Here is a 27,641-nt window from a genome sequence, read left to right on the forward strand (position 1 = left end):
AAGATGACCCCCATTTTTTTTAACTTATTATGGAAGTTAATGAGTTGTAGATATAAATGTATATACCCATTAGACGTACAAAATGGTATGACATCATCATTTGGCCACATGAATTTTTAAAATAGGGTTTTTTCCCATTTTGTCATAGACCACCATATTCAACAGAGCGTAACTCGCTTATCTGTGCTCGATTTTTTTTAAATTTTTAATATATTCTACCTCAACCAATTATGTTACTCATGAGTTGCCAATATTTTCATTTCGATGACGTCAACACATCTTAAAATTTGAATAACGGGGGTTACGTAATTTCACCTACAACGTATAGTTGAATACCTTACAGCTCTTCTGAATTAAAGTTGACCTTGATGTTTATAACTTATTATGAGAGCTGGTGAAATGTAGATATGAATGCATATAAAAATTAAGCCTATCGAATGTTATGAAGTTACCATATGGCCAGTTGAAGTTAAAAAGTAGTTTTTTCATCTCTTTCTTCAAAGTTATACACATTTTGAAGAGCGCGCACCGCGCTTCTACGTGCCAAATTTTCTTCTAATTGTTATATTTTATTGCTCAATTCATTATCTTTCGATATTGGTATCCACAATTTTGATAATGTCATCAGTGCAAAAAACTTAGAACATGATGTGTGTCCGTAATTTCACCAATGCTACACTGTATATAGATATACAGTATACTGTACATAATGTGATATGACATATAATAGGCACAACTAAGCACTATAAGCGTATAATAGGATGGCATACATCAACATTTTCCGATCGTATGTTAACATACGTGCATGTTTAAAAAATATTAATGTCAATAAATTTATAAAAATGATCACCTATAATTCGTCAAAGTGACGAATTAAATTCTAGTTAGGTGATCATTTAGAATAAAATGATCACCTATTGTTATTGTATAAAATCTTTATTATTATTGGTTTTCCGCAACGAAGTTGCAGGAAAACCTCTTGTGATTGTACGAAATCATCATCATCATCTTTTTTTTCATCTTCTTTCTTTCTGTATGATTTTTGTGTAACGCTTTTCTCTAAAACTTGCAAACATAACATTTTTTTAACTATGTTGACATTTTGACATTTATGTAACGTCGTCAAGCGAAGCTTTTCATGATGCTTACAATTGCGCAACGTGACGTACGCGCGATTTAACGATTTTCTCGTATTTAACATAGCTCGACAACCAAATAACATTTCAACTTGAAACTTTGCAAAAGTTTAATTTATATTATGCGCTAACTTTCTGTGGAAAAAAAATTGCGTGTTTTACACAAAGTTACGCGCGCACGCGCATTTAAAATTTCAAAATGCGCAAAATTAATTTATAATCAACTTTCTACGCGTTTCATGTCGTTTTAAGCATGTAAAAAATTTCCACGCGTGCGCAAATTTTTACGTGTGCGGTGCGCACGTAGCATTAAAAACATATTTTTTTCGCGTGATTTATGTTTTTCCAGCCTTTTCTAGTAATTTTACCAACTTTTAAACAATTTCGACTTACATTAACGTCATACGAGCACGTGGAATTGGACAATTTGCGCGAGTTTTTGTTGAAAAAGTTAAAAAATTCGTCAAAATTATGCCTTTTTTTAAACAGTCGTAATTTCTAAACTGCACGGTCAACTTTTTGTGGATGACATTTTCTGGAAGTTAATGAGTTGTAGATATCGGATCATGTATTAATATGGCTAACCGGACATTGTGACGTCATCGTATGGCCACGCTAATATAAAATTTAGGATTTTTGTATCTTTCGTCATAGCTCATCACATTTAATAGAGCGCATCTCCACTTATCCGTTTTCCATTTTCACCCAAATTTTGATATTGTCTAGGTCAATCAACTGTCTTTCGCATGAATTAGAAATATTTTAATTTTTTTGACGTCATCATTCCTAAAAATTTAAATTACGTGTGGCATTAATTTCATCTTTACAGTAAATTTTAATCTGTTATAGCTCGTAAGAATAAAATTTGATAATCACGATTAAAACGTTTTATGGAAGCTATTGGATTGTAGATACGAAATCAAGTGAAAATTTTGCCAATCGGATGTTGTGACGTCATCATATGGCCAGTTAAATGAAAAAAGTCGTATTTTCATCTTTTGCGTCATAATTCATTACATTTAAAAGAGCGCGCATCAATATTTCACGTATTCAAATTTCTTCTAGACGTTAATATGTTGTTGCTGAGATAATTTCCTTCCGAAATTGCTACCTTCGCATTTCATTTTAAAACCGTCAACATGTTAAAATTTGCAATAAATAGCGGGTCCCGTAATTTCACCTATTCTACACTGTGTGATATGGATACAGATTATACTGTGTATACTATATATGAATCGAAATAATAGAATTCAGCAATAACAACATATCATATTCTTCAGTTCAGGTCATAATGCCAACGTGAACACTTCCTTTTGTCCTCAACCTATCCCTTAATGTTAAAAGGTACGTCGTTACACGTTCATGTTGCACCACTTGCGCGGCGGAAAACCAAACTCGTCAAAGTGACGAGTTACATGTCTAGTTTTTTTTTTTTGGTTTTCCGCAACGAAGTTGCAGGAAAACCTCTTGTGATTGTACGAAATCATCATCATCATTGGTTTTCCGCAACGAAGTTGCAGGAAAACCTCTTGTGATTGTACGAAATCATCATCATCATCTTTTTTTTCATCTTCTTTCTTTCTGTATGATTTTTGTGTAACGCTTTTCTCTAAAACTTGCAAACATAACATTTTTTTAACTATGTTGACATTTTGACATTTATGTAACGTCGTCAAGCGAAGCTTTTCATGATGCTTACAATTGCGCAACGTGACGTACGCGCGATTTAACGATTTTCTCGTATTTAACATAGCTCGACAACCAAATAACATTTCAACTTGAAACTTTGCAAAAGTTTAATTTATATTATGCGCTAACTTTCTGTGGGAAAAAAATTGCGTGTTTTACACAAAGTTACGCGCGCACGCGCATTTAAAATTTCAAAATGCGCAAAATTAATTTATAATCAACTTTCTACGCGTTTCATGTCGTTTTAAGCATGTCAACAATTCCCACGCGTGCGCACATTTTTACGTGTGCGGTGCGCACGTAGCATTGAAAACGTATTTTTTTCGCGTGATTTATGTTTTTCCAGCCTTTTCTAGTATTTTTACCAAATTTTAAACAATTTCGACTTAAAGATACGTCATACGAGCACGTCGAATTGGACAATTTGCGCGCGTTTTTTATGAAAAGGTTAAAAAATTCGTTTAAAATATGCCTTTTTTTAAACAGTCGTAATTTCTAAACTAGACGGTCAACTTTTTGTGGATGGCATATTCTGGAAGTAGATGAGTTGTAGATATCGTATCAGGTATTAATATGGCTAACCGGACATTGTGACGTCATCGTATGGCCACGCGAATATAAAATTTAGGATTTTTGTATCTTTCGTCATAGCTTACCACATTGAATAGAGCGCATCTCCACTTATCCGTTTTCCATTTTCACCCCGATTTTGATATTGTCTAGGTCAATCAACTATCTTTCGCAGGAGTTAAAAATATTTTAATTTTTTTTACGTCATCATGCCTAAAAATGTAAATCACGTGTGGCATTAATTTCATCTTTACAGTAAATTTTAATCTGTTATAGCTCGTAAGAATAAAATGTGATAATCACGATTAAAACTTTTTCTGGAAGCTATTGGATTGTAGATACGAAACTATGTAAAAATGTTGCCAATCGGATGTTGTGACGTCATCATATGGCCAGTTAAATAAAAAAGGTCGTATTTTCATCTTTTGCGTCATAATTCATTACATTTAAAAGAGCGCGCATCAATATTTCACGTATTCAAATTTCTTCTACACGCTAATACGTTGTTGCTGAGATAATTTCCTTTCGGAAATGCTACCTTCGCGTTTCATTTTAAAACCGTCAACATGTTAAAAATTGCAATAAATATCGGGTCCCGTAATTTCACCTATTCTACACTGTATGTGATATGGATACAGATTATACTGTGTATACTATATATGAATTTAAATAATAAAATTCAGCAATAACAACATATCATATTCTTCAGTTCAGGTCATAATGCCAACGTGAACACTTCCTTTTGTCCTCAACCTATCCCCTTAATGTTAATGTTGCACCACTTGCGCGGCGGAAAACCAAACTCGTCAAAGTGACGAGTTACATGTCTAGTTGGTTTTCCGCAACGAAGTTGCAGGAAAACCTCTTGTGATTGTACGAAATCATCATCATCATCTTTTTTTTCATCTTCTTTCTTTCTGTATGATTTTTGTGTAACGCTTTTCTCTGAAACTTGCAAACATAACATTTTGTGAACTATGTTAACATTTTGACATTTATGTAACGTCGTCAAGCGAAGCTTTTCATGATGTTTACAATTGCGCAACGTGACGTACGCGCGATTTAACGATTTTCTCGTATTTAACATAGGTCAAAAACCAAATAACATTTTAAATTGAAACTTTGCACAAGTTTAATTTATATCATGCGCTAACTTTCTGTTGAACAAAAATTGCGTGTTTTACACAAAGTTACGCGTGCACGCGCATTTAAAATTTCAAAATGCGCAAAATTAATTTCTAATCAACTTTCTACGCGTTTCATGTCGTTTTAAGCATGTAAACAATTTCCACGCGTGCGCAAATTTTTACGTGTGCGGTGCGCACGTAGCATTAAAAACATATTTTTTTCGCGTGATTTATGTTTTTCCAGCCTTTTCTAGTAATTTTACCAACTTTTAAACAATTTCGACTTACATTAACGTCATACGAGCACGTGGAATTGGACAATTTGCGCGAGTTTTTGTTGAAAAAGTTAAAAAATTCGTCAAAATTATGCCTTTTTTTAAACAGTCGTAATTTCTAAACTGCACGGTCAACTTTTTGTGGATGACATTTTCTGGAAGTTAATGAGTTGTAGATATCGGATCATGTATTAATATGGCTAACCGGACATTGTGACGTCATCGTATGGCCACGCTAATATAAAATTTAGGATTTTTGTATCTTTCGTCATAGCTCATCACATTTAATAGAGCGCATCTCCACTTATCCGTTTTCCATTTTCACCCAAATTTTGATATTGTCTAGGTCAATCAACTGTCTTTCGCATGAATTAGAAATATTTTAATTTTTTTGACGTCATCATTCCTAAAAATTTAAATTACGTGTGGCATTAATTTCATCTTTACAGTAAATTTTAATCTGTTATAGCTCGTAAGAATAAAATTTGATAATCACGATTAAAACGTTTTATGGAAGCTATTGGATTGTAGATACGAAATCATGTGAAAATTTTGCCAATCGGATGTTGTGACGTCATCATATGGCCAGTTAAATGAAAAAAGTCGTATTTTCATCTTTTGCGTCATAATTCATTACATTTAAAAGAGCGCGCATCAATATTTCACGTATTCAAATTTCTTCTAGACGTTAATATGTTGTTGCTGAGATAATTTCCTTCCGAAATTGCTACCTTCGCATTTCATTTTAAAACCGTCAACATGTTAAAATTTGTAATAAATAGCGGGTCCCGTAATTTCACCTATTCTACACTGTGTGATATGGATACAGATTATACTGTGTATACTATATATGAATCGAAATAATAGAATTCAGCAATAACAACATATCATATTCTTCAGTTCAGGTCATAATGCCAACGTGAACACTTCCTTTTGTCCTCAACCTATCCCTTAATGTTAAAAGGTACGTCGTTACACGTTCATGTTGCACCACTTGCGCGGCGGAAAACCAAACTCGTCAAAGTGACGAGTTACATGTCTAGTCTTTTTAGTTATCCGCATTCAGCGGATAACTCCTTGGAACTGTCCTGTTTCATCTTTTTTTTTTCTGTATTCTTCTTTCTTTCCGTCATTTTTGTGCAGAGCGTATCTCTAAAACGTGTACAGTTAACGTTTCATAACTTTGTCAACATATGGGCATTCACGTGAAGTTGTGCACCTCTTATTGTGAATGACGTCAGAGTTGCGCAACGTGACTTACGCGCGTTTTTACGTTTTTCGCGTATTTAACATAGATCGAAAACCATATAACAATTTCAAATGAAACTTAGCAAAAGTTTAATTTATATCATGCGCTAACTTTCTGTGGACAAAAAATGACATGTTTCACACGAAGTTACGCGCGCACGCGCGTTTAAAATTTCAAAATGCGAAAAATCAATTACTAATCAACTTTCTACGCGTTTCATGTCATTTTAAGCATGTCAAAAATTCCCAGGCGCGCGCAATTTTTTTACGCATGCGTGCGCACGTAGCGCAAAAAAACTTTTTTTTTCGCGTGATTTATGTTTTTCCAGCCTTTTTCTAGTAATTTTACAAACTTTTAAACAATTTCGACTTAAAATCACGTCATACGGGCACGTAGAATTGGATAATTTTCGCGAGTTTTTGATGAAAAAGTTAAAAAATTCGTCAAAATTTGTCAAAATTATGCCTTTTTTTAAACAGTCGTAATTTCTAAACTGGACGGTCAACTTTTTGTGGATGACTTATTCTTGAAGTTGATGAGTTGTAGATATCAGATTATGTAATAATATGGTTAACCGGACATTGTGACGTCATCGTATGGCCACGCGAATATAAAATTTAGGATTTTTGTATCTTTCGTCATAGCTTACCACATTGAATAGAGCGCATCTCCACTTATCCGTTTTCCATTTTCACCCCGATTTTGATATTGTCTAGGTCAATCAACTATCTTTCGCAGGAGTTAAAAATATTTTAATTTTTTTAACGTCATCATGCCTAAAAATTTAAATCACGTGTGGCATTAATTTCATCTTTACAGTAAATTTTAATCTGTTATAGCTCGTAAGAATAAAATGTGATAATCACGATTAAAACTTTTTCTGGAAGCTATTGGATTGTAGATACGAAACTATGTAAAAATGTTGCCAATCGGATGTTGTGACGTCATCATATGGCCAGTTAAATAAAAAAGGTCGTATTTTCATCTTTTGCGTCATAATTCATTACATTTAAAAGAGCGCGCATCAATATTTCACGTATTCAAATTTCTTCTACACGCTAATACGTTGTTGCTGAGATAATTTCCTTTCGGAAATGCTACCTTCGCGTTTCATTTTAAAACCGTCAACATGTTAAAAATTGCAATAAATATCGGGTCCCGTAATTTCACCTATTCTACACTGTATGTGATATGGATACAGATTATACTGTGTATACTATATATGAATTTAAATAATAAAATTCAGCAATAACAACATATCATATTCTTCAGTTCAGGTCATAATGCCAACGTGAACACTTCCTTTTGTCCTCAACCTATCCCCTTAATGTTAATGTTGCACCACTTGCGCGGCGGATAACCAAACTCGTCAAAGTGACGAGTTACATGTCTAGTTTTTCATCTTCTTTCTTTCTGTATGATTTTTGTGTAACGCTTTTCTCTAAAACTTGCAAACATAACATTTTTTTAACTATGTTGACATTTTGACATTTATGTAACGTCGTCAAGCGAAGCTTTTCATGATGCTTACAATTGCGCAACGTGACGTACGCGCGATTTAACGATTTTCTCGTATTTAACATAGCTCGACAACCAAATAACATTTCAACTTGAAACTTTGCAAAAGTTTAATTTATATTATGCGCTAACTTTCTGTGGAAAAAAAATTGCGTGTTTTACACAAAGTTACGCGCGCACGCGCATTTAAAATTTCAAAATGCGCAAAATTAATTTATAATCAACTTTCTACGCGTTTCATGTCGTTTTAAGCATGTAAAAAATTTCCACGCGTGCGCAAATTTTTACGTGTGCGGTGCGCACGTAGCATTAAAAACATATTTTTTTCGCGTGATTTATGTTTTTCCAGCCTTTTCTAGTAATTTTACCAACTTTTAAACAATTTCGACTTACATTAACGTCATACGAGCACGTGGAATTGGACAATTTGCGCGAGTTTTTGTTGAAAAAGTTAAAAAATTCGTCAAAATTATGCCTTTTTTTAAACAGTCGTAATTTCTAAACTGCACGGTCAACTTTTTGTGGATGACATTTTCTGGAAGTTAATGAGTTGTAGATATCGGATCATGTATTAATATGGCTAACCGGACATTGTGACGTCATCGTATGGCCACGCTAATATAAAATTTAGGATTTTTGTATCTTTCGTCATAGCTCATCACATTTAATAGAGCGCATCTCCACTTATCCGTTTTCCATTTTCACCCACATTTTGATATTGTCTAGGTCAATCAACTGTCTTTCGCATGAATTAGAAATATTTTAATTTTTTTGACGTCATCATTCCTAAAAATTTAAATTACGTGTGGCATTAATTTCATCTTTACAGTAAATTTTAATCTGTTATAGCTCGTAAGAATAAAATTTGATAATCACGATTAAAACGTTTTATGGAAGCTATTGGATTGTAGATACGAAATCAAGTGAAAATTTTGCCAATCGGATGTTGTGACGTCATCATATGGCCAGTTAAATGAAAAAAGTCGTATTTTCATCTTTTGCGTCATAATTCATTACATTTAAAAGAGCGCGCATCAATATTTCACGTATTCAAATTTCTTCTAGACGTTAATATGTTGTTGCTGAGATAATTTCCTTCCGAAATTGCTACCTTCGCATTTCATTTTAAAACCGTCAACATGTTAAAATTTGCAATAAATAGCGGGTCCCGTAATTTCACCTATTCTACACTGTGTGATATGGATACAGATTATACTGTGTATACTATATATGAATCGAAATAATAGAATTCAGCAATAACAACATATCATATTCTTCAGTTCAGGTCATAATGCCAACGTGAACACTTCCTTTTGTCCTCAACCTATCCCTTAATGTTAAAAGGTACGTCGTTACACGTTCATGTTGCACCACTTGCGCGGCGGAAAACCAAACTCGTCAAAGTGACGAGTTACATGTCTAGTCTTTTTATTGTTTCTGTACACTATTTTGTGTAACAATTATCTCAAAAAGTTTAATGTCAATGATTACAAAAATTTCAGAATATCTTTCAAATAATATAACTTAATCCTAATAAGCTTTCCAGCGTGATCACTCATCCGTGACGACATTTATACGCCATTTTGCGAAATCACATTATCAATCATATCTCCATAATTCATTATCACATATTAATGAAATTCACTACACGTAAACTTCAGATCAAGGGTAAAAATATTAGCAAATAAAAACGCACGCGCACGTAGGTTCATGCGCGTGATATCGCGCGTTAAAAATTTAAAATGCTCAAAATTAAGTTTTGATCAATTTAGAGCATGAATTAGGCCATTTGCGTGTTTCAAAAAATTACTGCGCAAAAATGCGTTTTTGTGCGCGCGATACTTAAAAAGCGTAAAAAACATGAATTTTTTTTACAAATCTCATTCTACTCACCATCCTTAGTACATTCACCAAATTTGAGTCAGTTCCGACTTAAAATAACGCTATACGAGCACGTTAAAAATGACAAAGTGCGCACATTAATTTTACAAAAGTTCTGAAAATGGTGAAAAATAGGTCTTTTTTAAAATGAAAATAATTCTTCAGAATGCAAGATGACCCCCGATTTTTTTAACTTATTCTGGAAGCCATTGAGTTGTAGATATGAATTCATGTACACATTTTACGTACAAAATGTTTTGACGTCATCAAATGGCCACTTGAATTTAAAAATTAGGATTTGTTATCTTTTTGTGTAGATTATCACATTCAACAGAGCGCATCTTGGTTATGTGTGCTCGAATTTCGCACAACTTTCAGTATGTGCTTGCTTAATTAATTATCTTTATCATGAGTTGACACTATCTTCATTTTAATGACGTCATCACGCGTAAAAACTTGAATAACGTAGGCCGTGTAATTTCACCTTCGCAGTAAATTTGAATATCTTACAGCTCTTCAGAATTGAAGGTTACCTTGATGATTATAATTTATTATGAAAGCTGATGAAATGTAGATATTAATTCATATAAAAATTAAGCCTATCGGATGTTGTGACGTTAACATATGGCCAGTTGAAGTGAAAAAGTAGTTTTTTCATATTTTTCGTCAAAGTTATACACAATTCAAAGAGCGCGCACAGCGCTTCTACGTGCCAAATTTTTTTCCAAATCTTATATTTTTTTGCTCAATTAATTATCTTTCGAAACTGTCATCTTAAAGTTTAGTTTGATAACGTCATCATGCCAAAAAATTAGAACATGTGTGTCCCGTAATTTCACCTATGCTACACTGTATATAGATATACAGTATATACTGTACATATTGTATATGGCATATAGGCACAACTCAGCACTATAAGCATATAATAGGATGGCATACATCAACATTTTCCGATCGTATGTTAACGTACGTGCATGTTTAAAAAAAATTTATTTCAGTAAAATGATAAAAATGATCACCTATAATTCGTCAAAGTGACGAATTAAATTCTAGTGAGAAATTGTTTTTGTAAAAAAAATGTTTCTTCGCAATTTCTTTCTGTACAGATTTTGTGTAACAAATATCTCAAAAAGTTTAATGTCAATGATTACCAAAATTTCTGAATGTCTTTCAAATACTTTAACTTAGTCCTAATAAGCTTTTCAGCGTGATCACTTATCCGTGACGTCACGTATACGCCATTTTGTGAAATCACATTATCAATCATATATCCATAATTCATTATCACATATTTATGAAATTCACTACACGTAAACTTCAGGTCAAGGGTAAAAATATGAGCAAATAAAAACGCCTGTGCACGTAGGGTCAAGCGCGTGGAATCGCGCATTAAAAATTTAAAAAGCTCAAAATTACGTTTTAATCAATTTAAAGCATGAATTAGGCCATTTGCGTGTTTCAAAAAATTACTGCGCAAAAAAAGTATTTCGCGTCCGCGATACTTACAAGGCGTAAAAATTGCGATTTTTTATACAAATCGCATTCTACTCACCATCCTTAGTACATTCACCAAATTTGAGTCAGTTCCGACTTAAAATAACGCTATACGAGCAGGTTAAAAATGACAAAATGCGCAAATTAATTGCATCAAAGTGCTGAAAATTGTGAAAAATAAGGCCTTTTTAAAATGAATATAACTCTTCAGAATGGCAGGTGACCCCCAATTTTTTTAACTTATTCTGGAAGCCATTGGGTTGTAGATACACATTCATGTACACATTAGACGTACAAAATGGTATGACGTCATCAAATGGCCACTTCAATTTAAAAATTAGTAATTTTTATCTTTTTGTGTGGGTTATCACATTCAATAGAGCGCATCTCCGTTATTTGAGCCCGATTTTCGCAGAAATTTTAGTATGTGCTTGCTCAATTAATTATCTTTGTCATGAGTTGTCAACATTTTATTTTGATGATGTCATCACGCGTAAAAACTTGAATAAACTAGGTCGTGTAATTTCAGCTACACCATACATTTGAATATCGTATAGCTCTTCAGAATTAAAGGTAACCTTGAAGATTATAACTAATTATGAAAGCTGATGAAATGTAGATATGAATTCATATAAAAAATAAGCCTATCGGATGTTGTGAAGTTATCATATGGCCAGTTGAAGTTAAAAAGTAGTTTTTAAATTTCTTTAGTCAAAGTTATACAAATTTCAAAGAGCGTGCATTGCGCTTCTACGTGCCAAATTCTCTTCCAATTCTTATATTTATTTGCTCAATTCATTATCTTTCGAAATTGTCAACTTCAAGTTTATTTTGATAATTCCATCATATCAAAAAATTTGAACATTGTGTGGTTCCCGTAATTTCACCTATGTTACACTGTATATAGATATAATACTGTACACTGTACTGTATAGAGTATATATTCTATGACACAAAATAGGTACAACTCAGCACTATAAGCATATGCATCATGTCGTAGGATGGCGTACATCAACTTTTTACGATCGTATGTTAATGTACATGCATGTTTAAAAAATGTTAATTTCATTAAAATGATAAAAATGATCACCTATAACAGTCGGAAAGCCGCGTTGGTAACGCATCACTGATTTCATTCATTGTGAGGGCGCGCTTCGTGGAAAATGTTGGAATTTTTGCTATTTTAGTACACTTAGAAAATGGTATAATTTTGATATTAAATGAAATCAATAAACGTATTTCAATAGTTGAACTACAAGCGTAAATAATGATAAAAACTGTGATCTAAATTCCACAGATTTTTTGTTTCAAGAAATATCATTATTTTATGTATAAACTTTTTTACTTTAATTTTTTTTTAAATGATGGTAAAAAATCATTAAATTTCATATTTTCTAGATAAGGTTTCAAAGCGAATTTAAAATCCTTTCAAGATAAACTATTAAGCTATCTATTAAAATAAAAATCTAATTTTAAGCTTTCTTGGGATGCAACTCCCACTAATCAAACCAAACCTACTACATTTCTGTTCTGTTTCGATCGAAAAATCGCCATTTTGAAACTTTGTTTACGTTTTACGAAGCTGGTACGAATCGTCCCGGACCGAATCGTGTCTGTGTTCAATACGGTTTTAATGCAGGCGTATTACGTCATAGGCCTAAGATTTCAATTTGCTCCCCGATTATTGTTCTATTTGGTTTCTGAGCTAGGAAAGGCTACCTACTATAATTACTTACTTGATTTCTAGCCTAGCTAGGCCTAAAAATAGTATTTTCTAGGCCTAGCTAGGCTGAGTAATTCTGATATAATACTAGGCCTAATATTAGATAGGTAGGCCTACCCTAGTGAGTGTTAATAATAGTAGCTGGGTATTCTATAGTCTAGGCTGGTGGTAGGTCTATCCCAGCTCTGCTCATATACCAAGCAAGAAGAAGCCTGAAGGAGAAACTAGGCCCAGAACAAATAAAAAACTGTTAAAAAAACAATAAATGGAAAAACAAAAAAAAATAACCCATTTTCAATTTATATATGGGGAATGTTTTATAAAATCGGGCATGTTTGTTTCAGAGACTCAAACGTGTATTTTTATATGGTCATGTTTTTAAAAAAGATAATTATGGGCCCAGCTGAAACCAAGATATACAAATATAAGTCCATCATTTACTTGAGTATTGTTACAGTGATTGGTTGGTACTCAGTATTTCAGTATCTGGCAGTAAATGTCACACTTGTATATAAATATTACTTTATTAGATACAACTTGCATTTCACACAAGCAACCAATTTTTTTTTTACGTATACAGAATGTGAAAAAGCAGTTTTTAATACAAATATCTTTCAAACAATACTGATATAAATAGTAAATACTACTACTGTATATAAAAACTTGCTTTTATTTAAATAGCACCTTGTTCATCAAACATAACAAACTAGCTAGGCCTATATCATATTAACTTACGCGAGTCTTACGGTTGTACTGATTTTATGATTGTTTTATATGTTTATATTGTATGTATCTGTGTGACTCTGGTTAATAAAGTAAATCAATCAATCAATTGCAACTTAATTTATATCTTATCATTGACTGATCTGAAACGCTTCTAAAACTTGAATGCGTATGAATGTATATGTTATATTATTATTAGCGAATAAAATGAAAAACTATCAGCTGCAGCAATGATATTGAAATCGAGAAAACCATTACAGCTTCCACCGTCCAACCTCATATTGAAGAACGAGACAGAAAATCGTCGAGTCTTGATACCAACAAAAAACCTAAAATGAAAATGAATAGCTGAAATGTAATGAATGAAACTATTTAAATAATTGTCACTATGATATGAACAAAACATTGCATCGTTATACAGTATAATTATTCAACAACCTGAAAACATTTTCAGATATAGGCCTACCATGAAAAAGCAGCAAATACAAAATTTCCTTATGTCTGTTTATTGTAATAATTATTAATATTATAAATAAATTGTACCCCTCAGTTGTCAATAATTAAAATTACTATAAATAAATATTTAACTATAGAATAGGTAGGCCTATACCTGTATCAGGCTGCGATTTGCTTAATTATCTTTTTAAAACTTCCCAATGCATCTTCAATATAGAGTAGGATTGTAACGATACTTTAATAATACTAAATTGTAACTAAAGTATTTAAATTATTAACAGAACATGTTACTATAGTAGAGTAGAAATAAGGTTTCACCTCAAAAAAATTGCAACAAAAGGTTTTTCAACGGATTTTGGTAGTATTGAGTGTACTAAATAACAGAAAAAAAGTCTCAAGAATTTCGACCACCGGAAAGTGTTTTTTTTCAAGATGGCCGCCAAAATAGATAAAAAGTTAAAATGTCCATACCTCCTAAACTACTTGGTCTATTGATATGATTTTGGTACCAACATACTCAGAACATACATATTTATATTCGCTATAATAGAACATTTTGGCCAAAAATGACCGGAAATACCATTTCTGACAATTTGACCTTTGACCTTGATATGTTGTATCTTGGTAACAACTGACCGTAGGGAAACAAATGATGGCTCAAATTGTTCAGAATGTACATATTTACATTTATTGTAATGAGACATTTTGTCAAAAAATGGTTGGAAGTAAAGGTTATTGACCTTTAACTTTATCTGTGTATAATTTCCATATCTCGGCAACTATGTGTGGTAGAGATTTAAAATTGGGCTCTAAATACTGAGAATATACTTATTTATATTTACTCTAATGAAACAGTTTGACAAAAAATGACCAGAAACGACATATTTGACCATTGACCTTGATATGCTATATTTCGATAATGACTGACTGAGATACACCTTTTATGGCTCAATTTGTTCAGAATATAATTATTTTTTATTTCGTATAATGGTCTAATCTACTTATGAAATAGAGAGCTTTCCTGGGAATCAAATAACTGTAATATTTATAAAGACCTTCAGAATATGAGTTCAAGTTCAAATTGTTCAGAACATACTGTATACAATCTTAATAATAATAGTAAATAAAAAACCGAAAAGTAAACAAAAACAAATATAATAATAACTTTTAAATTTCTAATTATGGTATAGCAGCAATTGATTAGATATTGTGCATGTATTTAGTACGGCATCTTAAACAACTGTTCCAACTTCGTCTTCATCATCGTCATCAATCTCTCTATCTACGTTGTTCCATTCTTCTAGTTGACACACTCCCCAAACTGAAGTACATGCCAATCCATAGCTTCTACAACTGCAACATACATCCAGTAGTTACAATGGATGATTTTATATCCTAAAACAGATTTCAATCTGGTTACATTAATCAACAAGCTGTTTAATAAGAAAGTTGCTGAGGGTAAATAATTTATCAAACCTCAACAACTACTACCACCAACCTCATCTGCTACAAAATGTCACAGTCTTAGAGTATACTATCAAATCATGCAATGGATAAAGAAAGATAATACCATGGATGCTACCAAGTCGGGGAAGTTTTTAATAAAACATTTGTGCCAATAATGACGATTGAAACTGCTGCTTCAGAAGAACTTTTGAAAATCATCCATTGTAACTGTACTACTGGATGTAAAACTGTATGTTGCAGTTGTAGATGCTATGGATTGGCATGTACTTCAGTTTGGGGAGTGTGTCAACTAGAAGAATGGAACAACGTAGATAGAGAGATTGATGACGATGATGAAGACGAAGTTAAAAAAGTTGTTTAGGAAGCCGTACTAAATACATGCACAATATCCAATCAACTGCTGCTATACCGTAATTAGAAATTAAAAATTATTATTATATTTGTTTTTGTTTACTTTTCGGGTTTTTTATTCACTATTATTATTAAGAATGTATACAGTATGTTCTGAACAATTTGAACTTGAACTCATATTCTAAAAGTCTTTATAAATATTACAGTTACCCAGGAAAGCTCTTAATTCCATGGGTAGATTGGACCATTATACGAAATAAAAATAATTATATTCTGAACAAATTGAGCCATAAATAGTATGTCTTAGTCAGTCATTATCGAAATATAGCATATCAAGGTCAATCATCAAAAAATGTCGTTTCTGGTCATTTTTTGTCAAACTGTTTCATTAGAGTAAATATAAATAAGCATATGCTCAGTATTTAGAGCCCAATTTTAAATCTCTACCACACATAGTTGCCGAGATATGGACATTCTACATAGATAAAGGTTAAAGGTCAATAACCTTTACTTCTAACCATTTTTTGACAAAATGTCTCATTACAATAAATGTAAATATGTACATTCTGAACAATTTGAGTCACAATTTGTTTCCCTACGGTCAGTTGTTACCAAGATACAACATATCAAGGTCAAAGGTCAAACATGCAAGAAATAGCATTTCCGGTCATTTTTGGCCAAAATGTTCTATTAGGGCAAATATAAATATGTATGTTCTGAGTATTTTGGTACCAAAATCATATCAATAGACCAAGTAGTTTAGGAGGTATTGACATTTTAACGTTTTATCTATTTTGGCGGCCATCTTGAAAAAAAACCACTTTCCGGTGGTCAAAATTCTTGAGACTTTTTTTCTGTTATTTAGTACACCCAATACTACCAAAATCCGTTGAAAAACCTTTTGTTGCAATTTTTTTGAGGTTGGCCCCTTTTTTTCATTAGTTCTACTCTACTACTAGGCCTAGGCCGATATAATACGACAACGATCCACCAGGTCGTGCATATACTCACCTACAACAACCACAATCAACACACCATGCACCACACACGACGGAACTAGTGCCGCGAGACGTAACAATATATGACATGAGGACCTTTTTTAAAATGTTCGCTATAGGAAGCTTAAATAGGGTTTCAAGCCAATTTTAACGTAAAACAGACTATTGATACTTACTCTATCCATATACGTCGGTTTTTTGGTAATTCACTGTATGGGATGCAAATCCCACTAATGGAAAATTTGTAAACAAACACCTGTTAGAAAACTTCAGTTTTGACGGACGCACACGAACTTTGGAAAGAAATTGTCGCTGACAACAAATCCAACAAATTATTCAGAAAATTAGGTGACCTGCGACATCTTAAACATATAAGGAACTGATCTTCCCATATATGGTTAATTTTTCGCCTACTAATGTTTATTAAACAGCTATTAAATGACGTATACTTTATGCTAATGTTTTCGCGCGAAACGTTGATGCTTCTGTGCCGAGAGAGGGCTTCTAAAATTTATGACGTCATGCGAAGTCGAAAATTCAGCGATAACGGTCATATTTCCCAACGCGGCTCTCCGACTGTATAATTCGTCAAAGTGACGAATTAAATTCTAGTTTAGTCTGAACTTTGCAAGCGTGGATCGATCCGCAAGCTTTTATTACGTATTTAAATCACTGATTTTCATCGTCTTTTTATGCATGTGAGTAAACTGTAATGTGTTTTGATTTATTATAAAATACAACATTGCCTTTGTGATGATTGTTAATTGTGATACGGCCATTATCTAAGAAGCCTAATCTAGGCCTAGTTAATAGGCTAGCTAAGCCCTTTTATTAGGTACACCCCCAGTCTAGTAGGAGTAGGCCTGGAGGATCGGGATATGGCCTAGACCAATCTAAGCAAGGCTATATATGACTAGAATTGATCTGGGTGTGAGGTGAGTGGTAGGGCACAACAGCAATATCGAAAGAAGTCAACACTTTTTCATAATTATTAATATTAATAATAGGCCTAATGCTCTTTCAAAAATAATATTAATTGCATTTTTTTCTTGGTAAGTTAGTCCCAATGGCAATATTATTTGCAGGCTACATAGGGCCCAGGGGCTTATATTAATGTAGGCCTATTATCTATCCAGTGTTGGACGTAGGCCTAGGGCCTACTCACTTTCAATTGTTTATTCATGATTCATTTTTATTTTATTACTTTACTAAAATTAAGAGAGGCGCCTAAGCCAAGTTTGGAATAAAACATGAATAAAATCTATAGGCCTAGGCCATTTTGTAGTTTTATTTTACTTCTGACAGTTCTTCAGGTAAATAAATTGTTTGCCTTTCTTAGTTGAAACAAATATTATTGGTATAAAATTCTATTCCTGTCCAAGTTTAAAAGTTTGTGTCAGAATTTTAATATGTTAACTGTGAGAACTAAAATTGTTCACCCTGTACTGCAACAGTTGGTGGGGGCATGTTTTCCTACTCCCAACATATATCGACAAAACTTATTCATTACAGTGTCCAATATATAGATATTTTGAAAACCCAACAATAACATTCCAAATATTGATACTGAAAAAATCAATTACAGATTTAAAAAGACCGCATAAATTGTTGTTCTATAAACCTTTTCGATTTTGTTCAAATTTGTTTCCATCTGTAGTATAAATGGGCCTTTAGCCGTTAGTCATAACCATACACAATGTCACTATTAATATGGAATGCCTACTGTATTCCTACATTTTTAGGAGGCCTCCTGCTTCCCTTGCTGGCTTCACAGTAGGGCAAGCGCCTCTTATCTTGAAGAACAATAAATTACAGTAAACCATTACATTTTTTAGATCGAAAATAAGATGGATAAAGATCAAGCTACGCAAAGGCCAAAGGATATGTAAGTTATTTAAATTGTTAAAAATCCATTATGTATAGAGATACGGTACCGTATCCATACTTCTAAAAACTAAGGTACGGTAATTATAGAGGGCATTATGTAAGTATAGATATTTATCAAATAGGTTATAGGCATTCTGCACAAGCCAGTTGATGGTGAAGCCATGCATGAGTTCGAAACTCACCATCATCTTTTCTCACCAGTGCCTAGAGGGATGTTCTTCTCAATTCCGTACCTTTAGCAGCCAGAGAAAAAGATACGGTACCATATATCCCTTGCCACAGCAATATATAGTACAAAATTGGATTCAGATATTTATTCTAAACTGCATGGTGATATACTTAATTCATTTGAAACGATGAAATGAGGAAATCTGTGAGAATGAGAAAAAGTCGCTCCAACTGAGATTGGAACCCAGAACCTTGCTTGATATGCAGATGTCCTAACCATTGTATATATCCATTTCAGTGAAGCTAATCCACCTGTTGATGGAGCTGAAAGTCTGTTGATTAAAAAGAAGGTGGCAGAAGAGTAAGAGAATACATTTTTAGTTGTCATCGTTCATATAGCCTACTGTATACATCATTGTTGTTTGGCTCAAGTATTGATGCAGGAAAATATTGATGGAATCCTGCGGACATGGCGCCACAGAATCAAATCAATTGTTGGAGACCCGCCCATGCTAGTAATAGGCCTACAGACACTTGCCATCATAAACTGTCAAACGTGAAAGAGATGTATTAGCTAACTTATATATGATCTTTAAATTTTTTATTTTCCGGTATCTGAATCAATAATACTTGTGTTTTTTGCAGGCTAAAAGATTCTGGATATCCTAGCTCTTCAAGTGCCATCTCATTATCACTATCATCATCAAGTGTCAACATGTAAGTTTTGGGAGGTTGTAAAACATTGCTCTGGAGGAAAATTAAATTATCAAAAGATGAAAAGATCTACCATAGAATGTCTAAAAAATGAAAAAGATTGCTAAAAATTAGAATTTAAGGAGTGGACTACATAAGAACCAACATACTACTGTATATACTTATATGTACTCAATCCTAATTTGGTTGTTGTTTCAGTGCAGGAGAATCTGGAAAAGCTGTGAAATGTGTCCATCTAAAAGTTCCATCAATTGATGAAGAAAGTGCTGAAAAGTAAAGTAGAAACTTGAAATTTAAGTTTGTATTTTTTGCCAATGTTATGTTATTCCTGATAAATATATGTGGTCAAGAACAGAATTACATACATTTTTCAAATTCAATATTAAATACATAATTGTTGGCATTTTTTTACAAATACACAGTATTATATATGGATATTATAAAAACAATGATTTAGATTATTTTTTGTATGAAGTTGATAATGTTTTATTTATATCTACAGACTTGCCTCTTTGGGTTTGAATATAAATGGAGATACTTACAAGCAGCATACATTGATAACGTAAGCAACTTATTTCATTGTAAATCTATTCAATAAAATCTTACCATACTGTATGATGTAGTGCATTACTTGTTCATACAGTTCTCTGTTTAAGGAAGCAATACATATAGTGTACACGTTTAATTGAATATTCACAACTCGAGCCTTCACTTATTCCATCATTCCTTTACTGCCATTTATTTACTCTCATTCCTTTAATCTCATTCATTTACTGTCATTCCTTTAATCTCATTCCTTTAATCTCATTTCTTCTCTCTCTATCATTTATTCTCATTCCTTCTTCATTCCTTCTCATTCCTTCTCATTCATTTACTCTCATTCCTTTAATCTCATTCATTTACTCTTGTTCCTTTCTCATTCATTTAATCTCATTTCTTCTCTCTCTATCATTTACTCTCATTCCTTCTGTCATTCCCTCTCATTCCTTTACCCTCATTCCTTACTCTTAATCTTTCACTCTAATTAATCTACTCTTTATTTAAAACAGATCACGTAGAAGTGGAAAAGGCGATGGTATGAATGACTACTTGGAGGAGTCATTAAGGTAGGTTATATTTTAGTACTACAGTATTAATAAATATAAATAGTAGTGTGTAGTATACAATTATTTTTTTTTCCAAATTTACAAAATATGTCACAATTATAAATACTGTACAGTATATATATAAAACTGTTTTACTTTATTGCTTTTATTTAGCTTTTCGCTTTTTTTTTGTATCTCCATTGAGATCCAGCCACTGATACCCACAGCATTGTCATTTTTTCAGTATTTTGCCTTTGGATTTATATATATATATATATAAATTTGAAACGATATGATGAGGAAATCTGTGAGAATGAGAAAAAGTCCCCTGAACCAAGATTCGAAACCGGACCTCCTCCTTGATCTGCAGATGTCCTAACCATTAGACCACTGGGGCTTTCATGGTATAGTTCAAACCCAATTGATAGCGACTCTATCACACTCTCGGTCTCGGCGTGGTACGGCGGAACAGCACTAGTCCTCAGTTGTAGTACGCACGCGCACCAGAGATCAAATTGTTATGCCCTCATCTATCAGTATTTTTAAGATCAGTATGCCTGTTGTGTTTATATATATGAAAGTATCTCTTTGGAGATCCCACTTTATGAATAAAAATACTGAAAAGATGAGGATGTATCAATTTGATCTCAATTAAGGGACTTAAGTCCTGTTCCGCCGAGAGTGTTAAAGAGTCGTTATCCAAGGTTTGAACAATGCCATGAAAGCCCCAGTGGTATAATGGTTAGGAAATCTGCATATCAAGCAGAAAGTTCAGGGTTCAAATTTTGGTTGGGGCGACTATTTCTCATTCTCACAGATTTCCTCATCTTAATCGTTTCAAATTATATATGTATATCTCTCTCCATTTCAGTGAAGCTAATCCACCTGTTGATGGAGCTGAAAGTCTGTTGATTAAAAAGAAGGTGGCAGAAGAGTAAGAGAATACATTTTTAGTTGTCATCGTTCATATAGCCTACTGTATACATCATTGTTGTTTGGCTCAAGTATTGATGCAAGAAAATATTGATGGAATCCTGCGGACATGGCGCCACAGAATCAAATAAATTGTTCGAGACCCGCCCATGCTAGTAATAGGCCTACAGACACTTGCCATCATAAACTGTCAAACGTGAAAGAGATGTATTAGCTAACTTATATATGATCTTTAAATTTTTTATTTTCCGGTATCTGAATCAATAATACTTGTGTTTTTTGCAGGCTAAAAGATTCTGGATATCCTAGCTCTTCAAGTGCCATCTCATTATCACTATCATCATCAAGTGTCAACATGTAAGTTTTGGGAGGTTGTAAAACATTGCTCTGGAGGAAAATTAAATTATCAAAAGATGAAAAGATCTACCATAGCATGTCTAAAAAATGAAAAAGATTGCTAAAAATTATAATTTAAGGAGTGGACTACATGAGAACCAACATACTACTGTATATACTTATATGTACTCAATCCTCATTTGGTTGTTGTTTCAGTGCAGGAGAATCTGGAAAAGCTGTTAAATGTGTCCATCTAAAAGTTCCATCAATTGATGAAGAAAGTGCTGAAAGGTAAAGTTGTTTTCATTATTTTTAAATATTTATAGAAATTTGAAATTTAAGTTTGTATTTTTTGCCAATGTTATGTTATTCCTGATAAATATATGGGGTAAAGAACAGAATTACATACATTTTTCAAATTTAATATTAAATACATAATTGTTGGCATTTTTTGACAAATACACAGTATTATATATGGATATTATAAAAACAATTATTTAGATTATTTTTTGTATGAAGTTGATAATGTTTTATTTATATCTACAGACTTGCCTCTTTGGGTTTGAATATAAATGGAGATACTTACAAGCAGCATACATTGATAACGTAAGCAACTTATTTCATTGTAAATCTATTCAATAAAATCTTACTATACTGTATGATGTAGTGCATTACTTGTTCATACAGTTCTCTGTTTAAGGAAGCAATACATATAGTGTACACATAATTGAATACTCACCACTCATTCCATCATTCCTTTACTTTCATTCTTTCTCTATCTTTACTTTAGTCTCATTCATTTACTCCTTCCATCCTTCCATTCCATCATTCATTTACTCTCATTCCTTTAATCTCATTCATTTACTCTCATTCCTTTAATCTCATTCATTTAATCTCATTCCTTTAATCTCATTCATTTAATCTCATTCCTTTAATCTCATTCATTTACTCTCATTCCTTTAATCTCATTCATTTACTCTCATTCCTTTAATCTCATTCATTTACTCTCATTTCTTTAATCTCATTCATTTAATCTCATTCCTTTAATCTCATTCATTTAATCTCATTCCTTTAATCTCATTCATTTACTATCATTCCTTTAATCACATTCATTTAATCTCGTTCATTTAATCTCATTCATTTACTATCATTCCTTTAATCTCATTCATTTAATCTCGTTCATTTAATCTCATTCATTTACTCTCATTCCTTTAATCTCATTCATTTACTCTCATTCCTTTAATCTCATTCATTTAATCTCATTCATTTACTATCATTCCTTTAATCTCATTCCTTTAATCTCATTCATTTACTCTCATTCCTTTAATATTATTGCTTTAATCTCATTCATTTACTCTCATTCTGTCTGTCATTCCTTACCCTTAATCTTTCACTCTTTATTTAAACCAGATCACGTAGAAGCGAAGGCGATGGTATGAATGACTACTTGGAGGAGTCATTAAGGTAGGTTATATTTTAGTACTAAAGTATATAAATAGTAATACAGTACCATAACAATTAAACATTTTACATCCTTTATGCAATCTTAAAAATTAGTTTTTGTAAAAAGTTTTTATGTTTATGGCTTTTCACTTCACTAATTATGATATGTGCTTTTTAATAATTTGTTAGTGATTCTACCAAGTGTACATTGTATTTCAATTTTTTAGAAAAAAGGGTGAAGCTAAAGTGGAAGCTTCACCAGTAAAAACCTCTACATCCATTATTTTACCGTGCGATGTACACAATTTAAATTTAAATTGCCACTTGCGCAAAGGTAAGATTATAGAGTAGATTTTAATTTTATTTTGTACAAATTGTGTGTTTAGATTTTTAAGTCTAGTCCAAAATGTGCAAATATAAAAATGGTAATAGCAGTTATTTATTTATATAGGTTGCATAACTTATTTGTATACACTATTAAAAATTAAGTTTAATTATTTCAAATATTATTAATGAATCAATGTTGGTTTATATTTTGTTTTCTTAGAAATTAAGTATTCTACTGTTTGCACTACAACTTCAGAAGCAGAGTTGCCAGCTACAAATTTGGTTGAAAAAAAAGGTATATTTTCGGTTGTTTACTGCTCTTATTTCTTGCTTAAATAAAAAAAATAAAGTGACTTGGAATTAAATTAAATATTCTTATTTTTTAGAAGATGCACCTCTTTCCTTCCCTGTTCAAGACACCGGTAGGGCGGAAAATTATATAGGAGAGAAGTTGATTGGTAGGTAGAATAAAAAAAAAATATTTTTGCTTCTATCTTTCCTAATATACTTATTTTATATTTATTTGTTACGGTATTTTAGAATCACCATGAAAAAAAAGTAGTACACTTTTTACACATTTATTTACTTGCTTAAGTAGTGTATTCTCATCCTCAATAATGTTTTTTTTATTCAAAATCTTAGCTTACATTTTTGCATATTTAAAAAAAAAATGATTTGAATTTTTGTATGACTTTGTGTTTATATAGTTGTAGGTGATGATGAATTTTATTTTTACTATATCCCTAGAACTGTATAATGACAGTCAAGCTGATTTGGTGAGAACTGCCAAAGAGCGACAGGAGAAACAAGAGGTAATTATTTTAAAAACTGAGTATATATATTTAGAGACCGATATGGCACAGGAATTGTACAGGAATTTCAAAAGCCATGAGTTTATAACATTAAGCTATTTGGTCTTTTATAGAGGGCCCAAATCAAAATTTCATAGCCTTCCAGTTAAATTATGGACCTATATGTACATTACATATCATACAGTATTTGTTTTTTTAAATAAGGCATGATATTATTGAATTATTGGTTGTAATGTTTGCCATTGTAATGTATAAATATGCAATATAATATTTGTACACATTATTTTTCAGTTATCTGTATTTTTCAACAAGGATTGGCAAATAGATGGTATAAACAAAGCATTATCTTTATATTCATAATCATTATTGTCATAAGGCAAACAGAACATTTTGGCACACATGGCGTTCATATCTATGCTTAAGCTAGAATCCCCACCTAGACAAACACAACTTTAATTTTAAGGGCAAAAAAAAGATAGGTATTAACATGTGATTTTCAGTGTGTAATTCCAAAATTTGCCCATAAAATGTCTGCATCCTTGCAAATGTGTAGTTATGTAAGCTAGAAATCTACGTAATTTCATGATCGATGTATTTTTAATACACATAAAAATTATCAAACTGAACTGATTCTTTTGTAAAATCTTTCACAGATGGCAAGGATGTTAAATACTGGGATAGAAGGTGTGAAGAGGGACAAAGGTTCCTAAATGAGAATGCATTGCCACCTCTTGGAAGAGCTGAGGTATAATATTAGCGTACTGCAGTTTAGGTTTTAAACCACATAATTGAAACAAACTCAATGCAAATGTGTTATGCAATTTTGTATATTGTATGGAAGGATGTTGTTTGTTTTAGAGAAAAGTCAGAACCTATTAATGTTTCAATATACATCTTTTTTGTGTTCTAAAATATTAAAATAGAAAATTAATTTAGTGGTTATTTGAAATGGGCAGGATACTATTGATTTAATTGTTCAAAGATATTTGCCATTGTAATATATGTATATATTATACAATAAAATATATTTTCACAGGTTCAGGTTAGGTTGTTTCGCCAAATGGAGGATGAGCAAAGAAATGGTAAAAACCAAAAATCATCATCCTTATAATTATCACAATAAGGTCATTATCATCATCCTCACAGACAAAATAATCATTATTGTCCTACCAATGACTTTTGTGAAACAAATTTGTAAGGCAATTTCTTAACTGAGATTTTAAATTAATATAACCAAGACACTATTACATTTTTCCTTGTTTGATGTTGTGTACTGGGTACTCTTTGTACTGAAAAGATACCCAGTATAAAGAAAAATACTGTAAATGGAATAATTGATGTTCTTCGGAGGAATTACAGATCAGGGACTTTTTTAAGGAGATTTCTGGCAAACTTTGACATTATGTTAATGTTTGTACATTTGAGATTTATTATTCGCAGGTGGGATTTAAACACACAATCTCTATAATCATACTCTTTCATACAGACAAAAATCACTGATCTTGCATTTACATGCCTAATGTTTGATTCATACCCCAGGTAATCCACATTTGATCATCAAATTAATTTTTTTTTCAGATGGTCTTTTGTCGGGTCCTTTGCCCTTTGAAGATCTTGTCGTACCAGAAGAAGAGGTGAGTAGGTTAAGGCTCAAAAAGTTCTCTCTGATGAACAAACAACTAAAACATTTTCATTTTTTAAAATATATTTTGTCTTATTATCAATTATTAGTAATATAAAAATGCTTGTATATTCCCTGATTATATTATTTATGTTTTATTTATCATCAGGAAATTGGAGCACAGCAAAAAAGGAATCATTGTTAAAGACACCATGTTTTGTTATGTAACCTACAGCACAAGGAACAATGCAGAAAGTAAAAAGTCAATAAATAATTACTTTGTTCTTGCTGTCAACCTAGGCCAGTATTATAATAATTCACTGTCAAATAATCAAAACATTATTTTGGCTGTCTAGGCTGGTATTTACAATGAGTCCCATTTGACTGTCAATCTAGACCGATATTATAATACTGTAATTTGCTGTCAGATAATCATTGAATTATTATCAAAACAGTCCATATAATAGTAAAGTTTTTGTTTGTAATAGGATACAATTTGTTCACACTTGAAGCATCTAGGCTTGATGAAGTGACCCCCAGACTTGACCTTAGCAATAAAATAAACTAAAGTGACAGAAATAAAGTGAAAGTAATAATATTTATGACATCATTTTTATTTAAATTATTTAATAAGCACATCATCTTTTACAGATTCAGTATTTTTTATTTTTCAATTTCAATTGCACCATTATGACATATCAAAGTATAAATTCTTAGTATAAGTATAATATTCTATTTTACTTCAAATACAAAATTCTTTCACTTGCAACAAAAAAATAATATTTATTCACGTATAAAAAGAGAAAAGAAATTTAATTATAACCCAAAAACCATTGTCTGTGTGATAATAACTCATAGTATAGAGGTTATCATCCAGTAACCTTTAGTTACTCCTCTTACAGTTACACATATATGGTACCATGTGGCCTAGAAAAAAAGCCCCAGACAAAGTTAACGGTAAATTTTGTCTCAATTTTTGAAAAAGGCTAACTTATCAAACTACTTGGAATATTGTTGGCCAATCAGAAGTAAGGGTGGGTTTTTTAAATAGTTAAGATGATATGTTCTAAGTTTAGTTTTTAGTTTTGGTAGGAAGGTGAACAGACACAGGCCAGTTCATTAAAGAAATATACTTTTACTTTAACTTTACTGCATTTTTTATGTTCATCTTTGTCTGATAACTATATATATTAAACCGCTCGGATGTTTCTCCTATCTGACTACATAAGTAAAACCGCTCGGACTCATGCGAAGCCCGTAACAGTCTGACAGACAAGGAAAATAATTGTTTGGTTAACGTGAATAACAAAAAAAAAATATTTTTCAGGGGGACAATATATCTCTAAAACTGTTACGTCAACAAGCGAGCGGCGTTTTTTGTAAGAAATATTTTTTGTTAACTGTCACTCTGGCCACTCTTCATAAATAAAATGCACCTCTTTTCTATTTATCCTTTTATGGTGCCGATGAAGTCAACAGTTCGGACGTAAACTCAATAAATAATGATTGGCATGCAAAACTGTTGCCGATTTGACACCCTATGGCTCATGTGACATCCACCTTTGTGCACTTATACATTTTTTTCGTGGCTACCAAGGTTGTTCCCAGTTTGTATAAATTTGTCATATCTGTACTGTGCATATATAATATTAAATCTA

At 32.1% G+C, this 27,641-nt stretch overlaps 2 protein-coding genes across 2 annotated transcripts in view; one reads left to right on the forward strand and one right to left on the reverse strand.

The window, feature by feature from the left end:
• LOC144837981 (uncharacterized) overlaps positions 1–27,641 on the reverse strand; it is a 213,204-nt gene that overhangs the window by 103,312 nt on the left and 82,251 nt on the right. The gene's annotated exons all lie outside the window — the stretch shown is intronic.
• Positions 17,286–27,089, forward strand: LOC144838006 (uncharacterized). Its single transcript, XM_078693342.1, has 21 exons — positions 17,286–17,355; positions 18,493–18,542; positions 19,011–19,073; positions 19,358–19,429; positions 19,625–19,699; positions 19,929–19,988; positions 20,476–20,532; positions 21,383–21,445; positions 21,730–21,801; positions 21,997–22,071; positions 22,327–22,386; positions 23,191–23,244; positions 23,451–23,557; positions 23,771–23,845; positions 23,937–24,008; positions 24,298–24,362; positions 24,654–24,690; positions 25,016–25,107; positions 25,399–25,444; positions 25,941–25,996; positions 26,153–27,089. The coding sequence occupies exons 1-21, from the start codon at positions 17,350–17,352 to the stop codon at positions 26,186–26,188; spliced, it is 1,293 nt and encodes a 430-aa protein (XP_078549468.1). The 5' UTR covers positions 17,286–17,349; the 3' UTR covers positions 26,189–27,089.

This window comes from Antedon bifida, chromosome 3, assembly GCF_963402885.1.
Source record: "Antedon bifida chromosome 3, ecAntBifi1.1, whole genome shotgun sequence".
Classification (NCBI taxonomy): Eukaryota; Metazoa; Echinodermata; class Crinoidea; order Comatulida; family Antedonidae; genus Antedon; species Antedon bifida.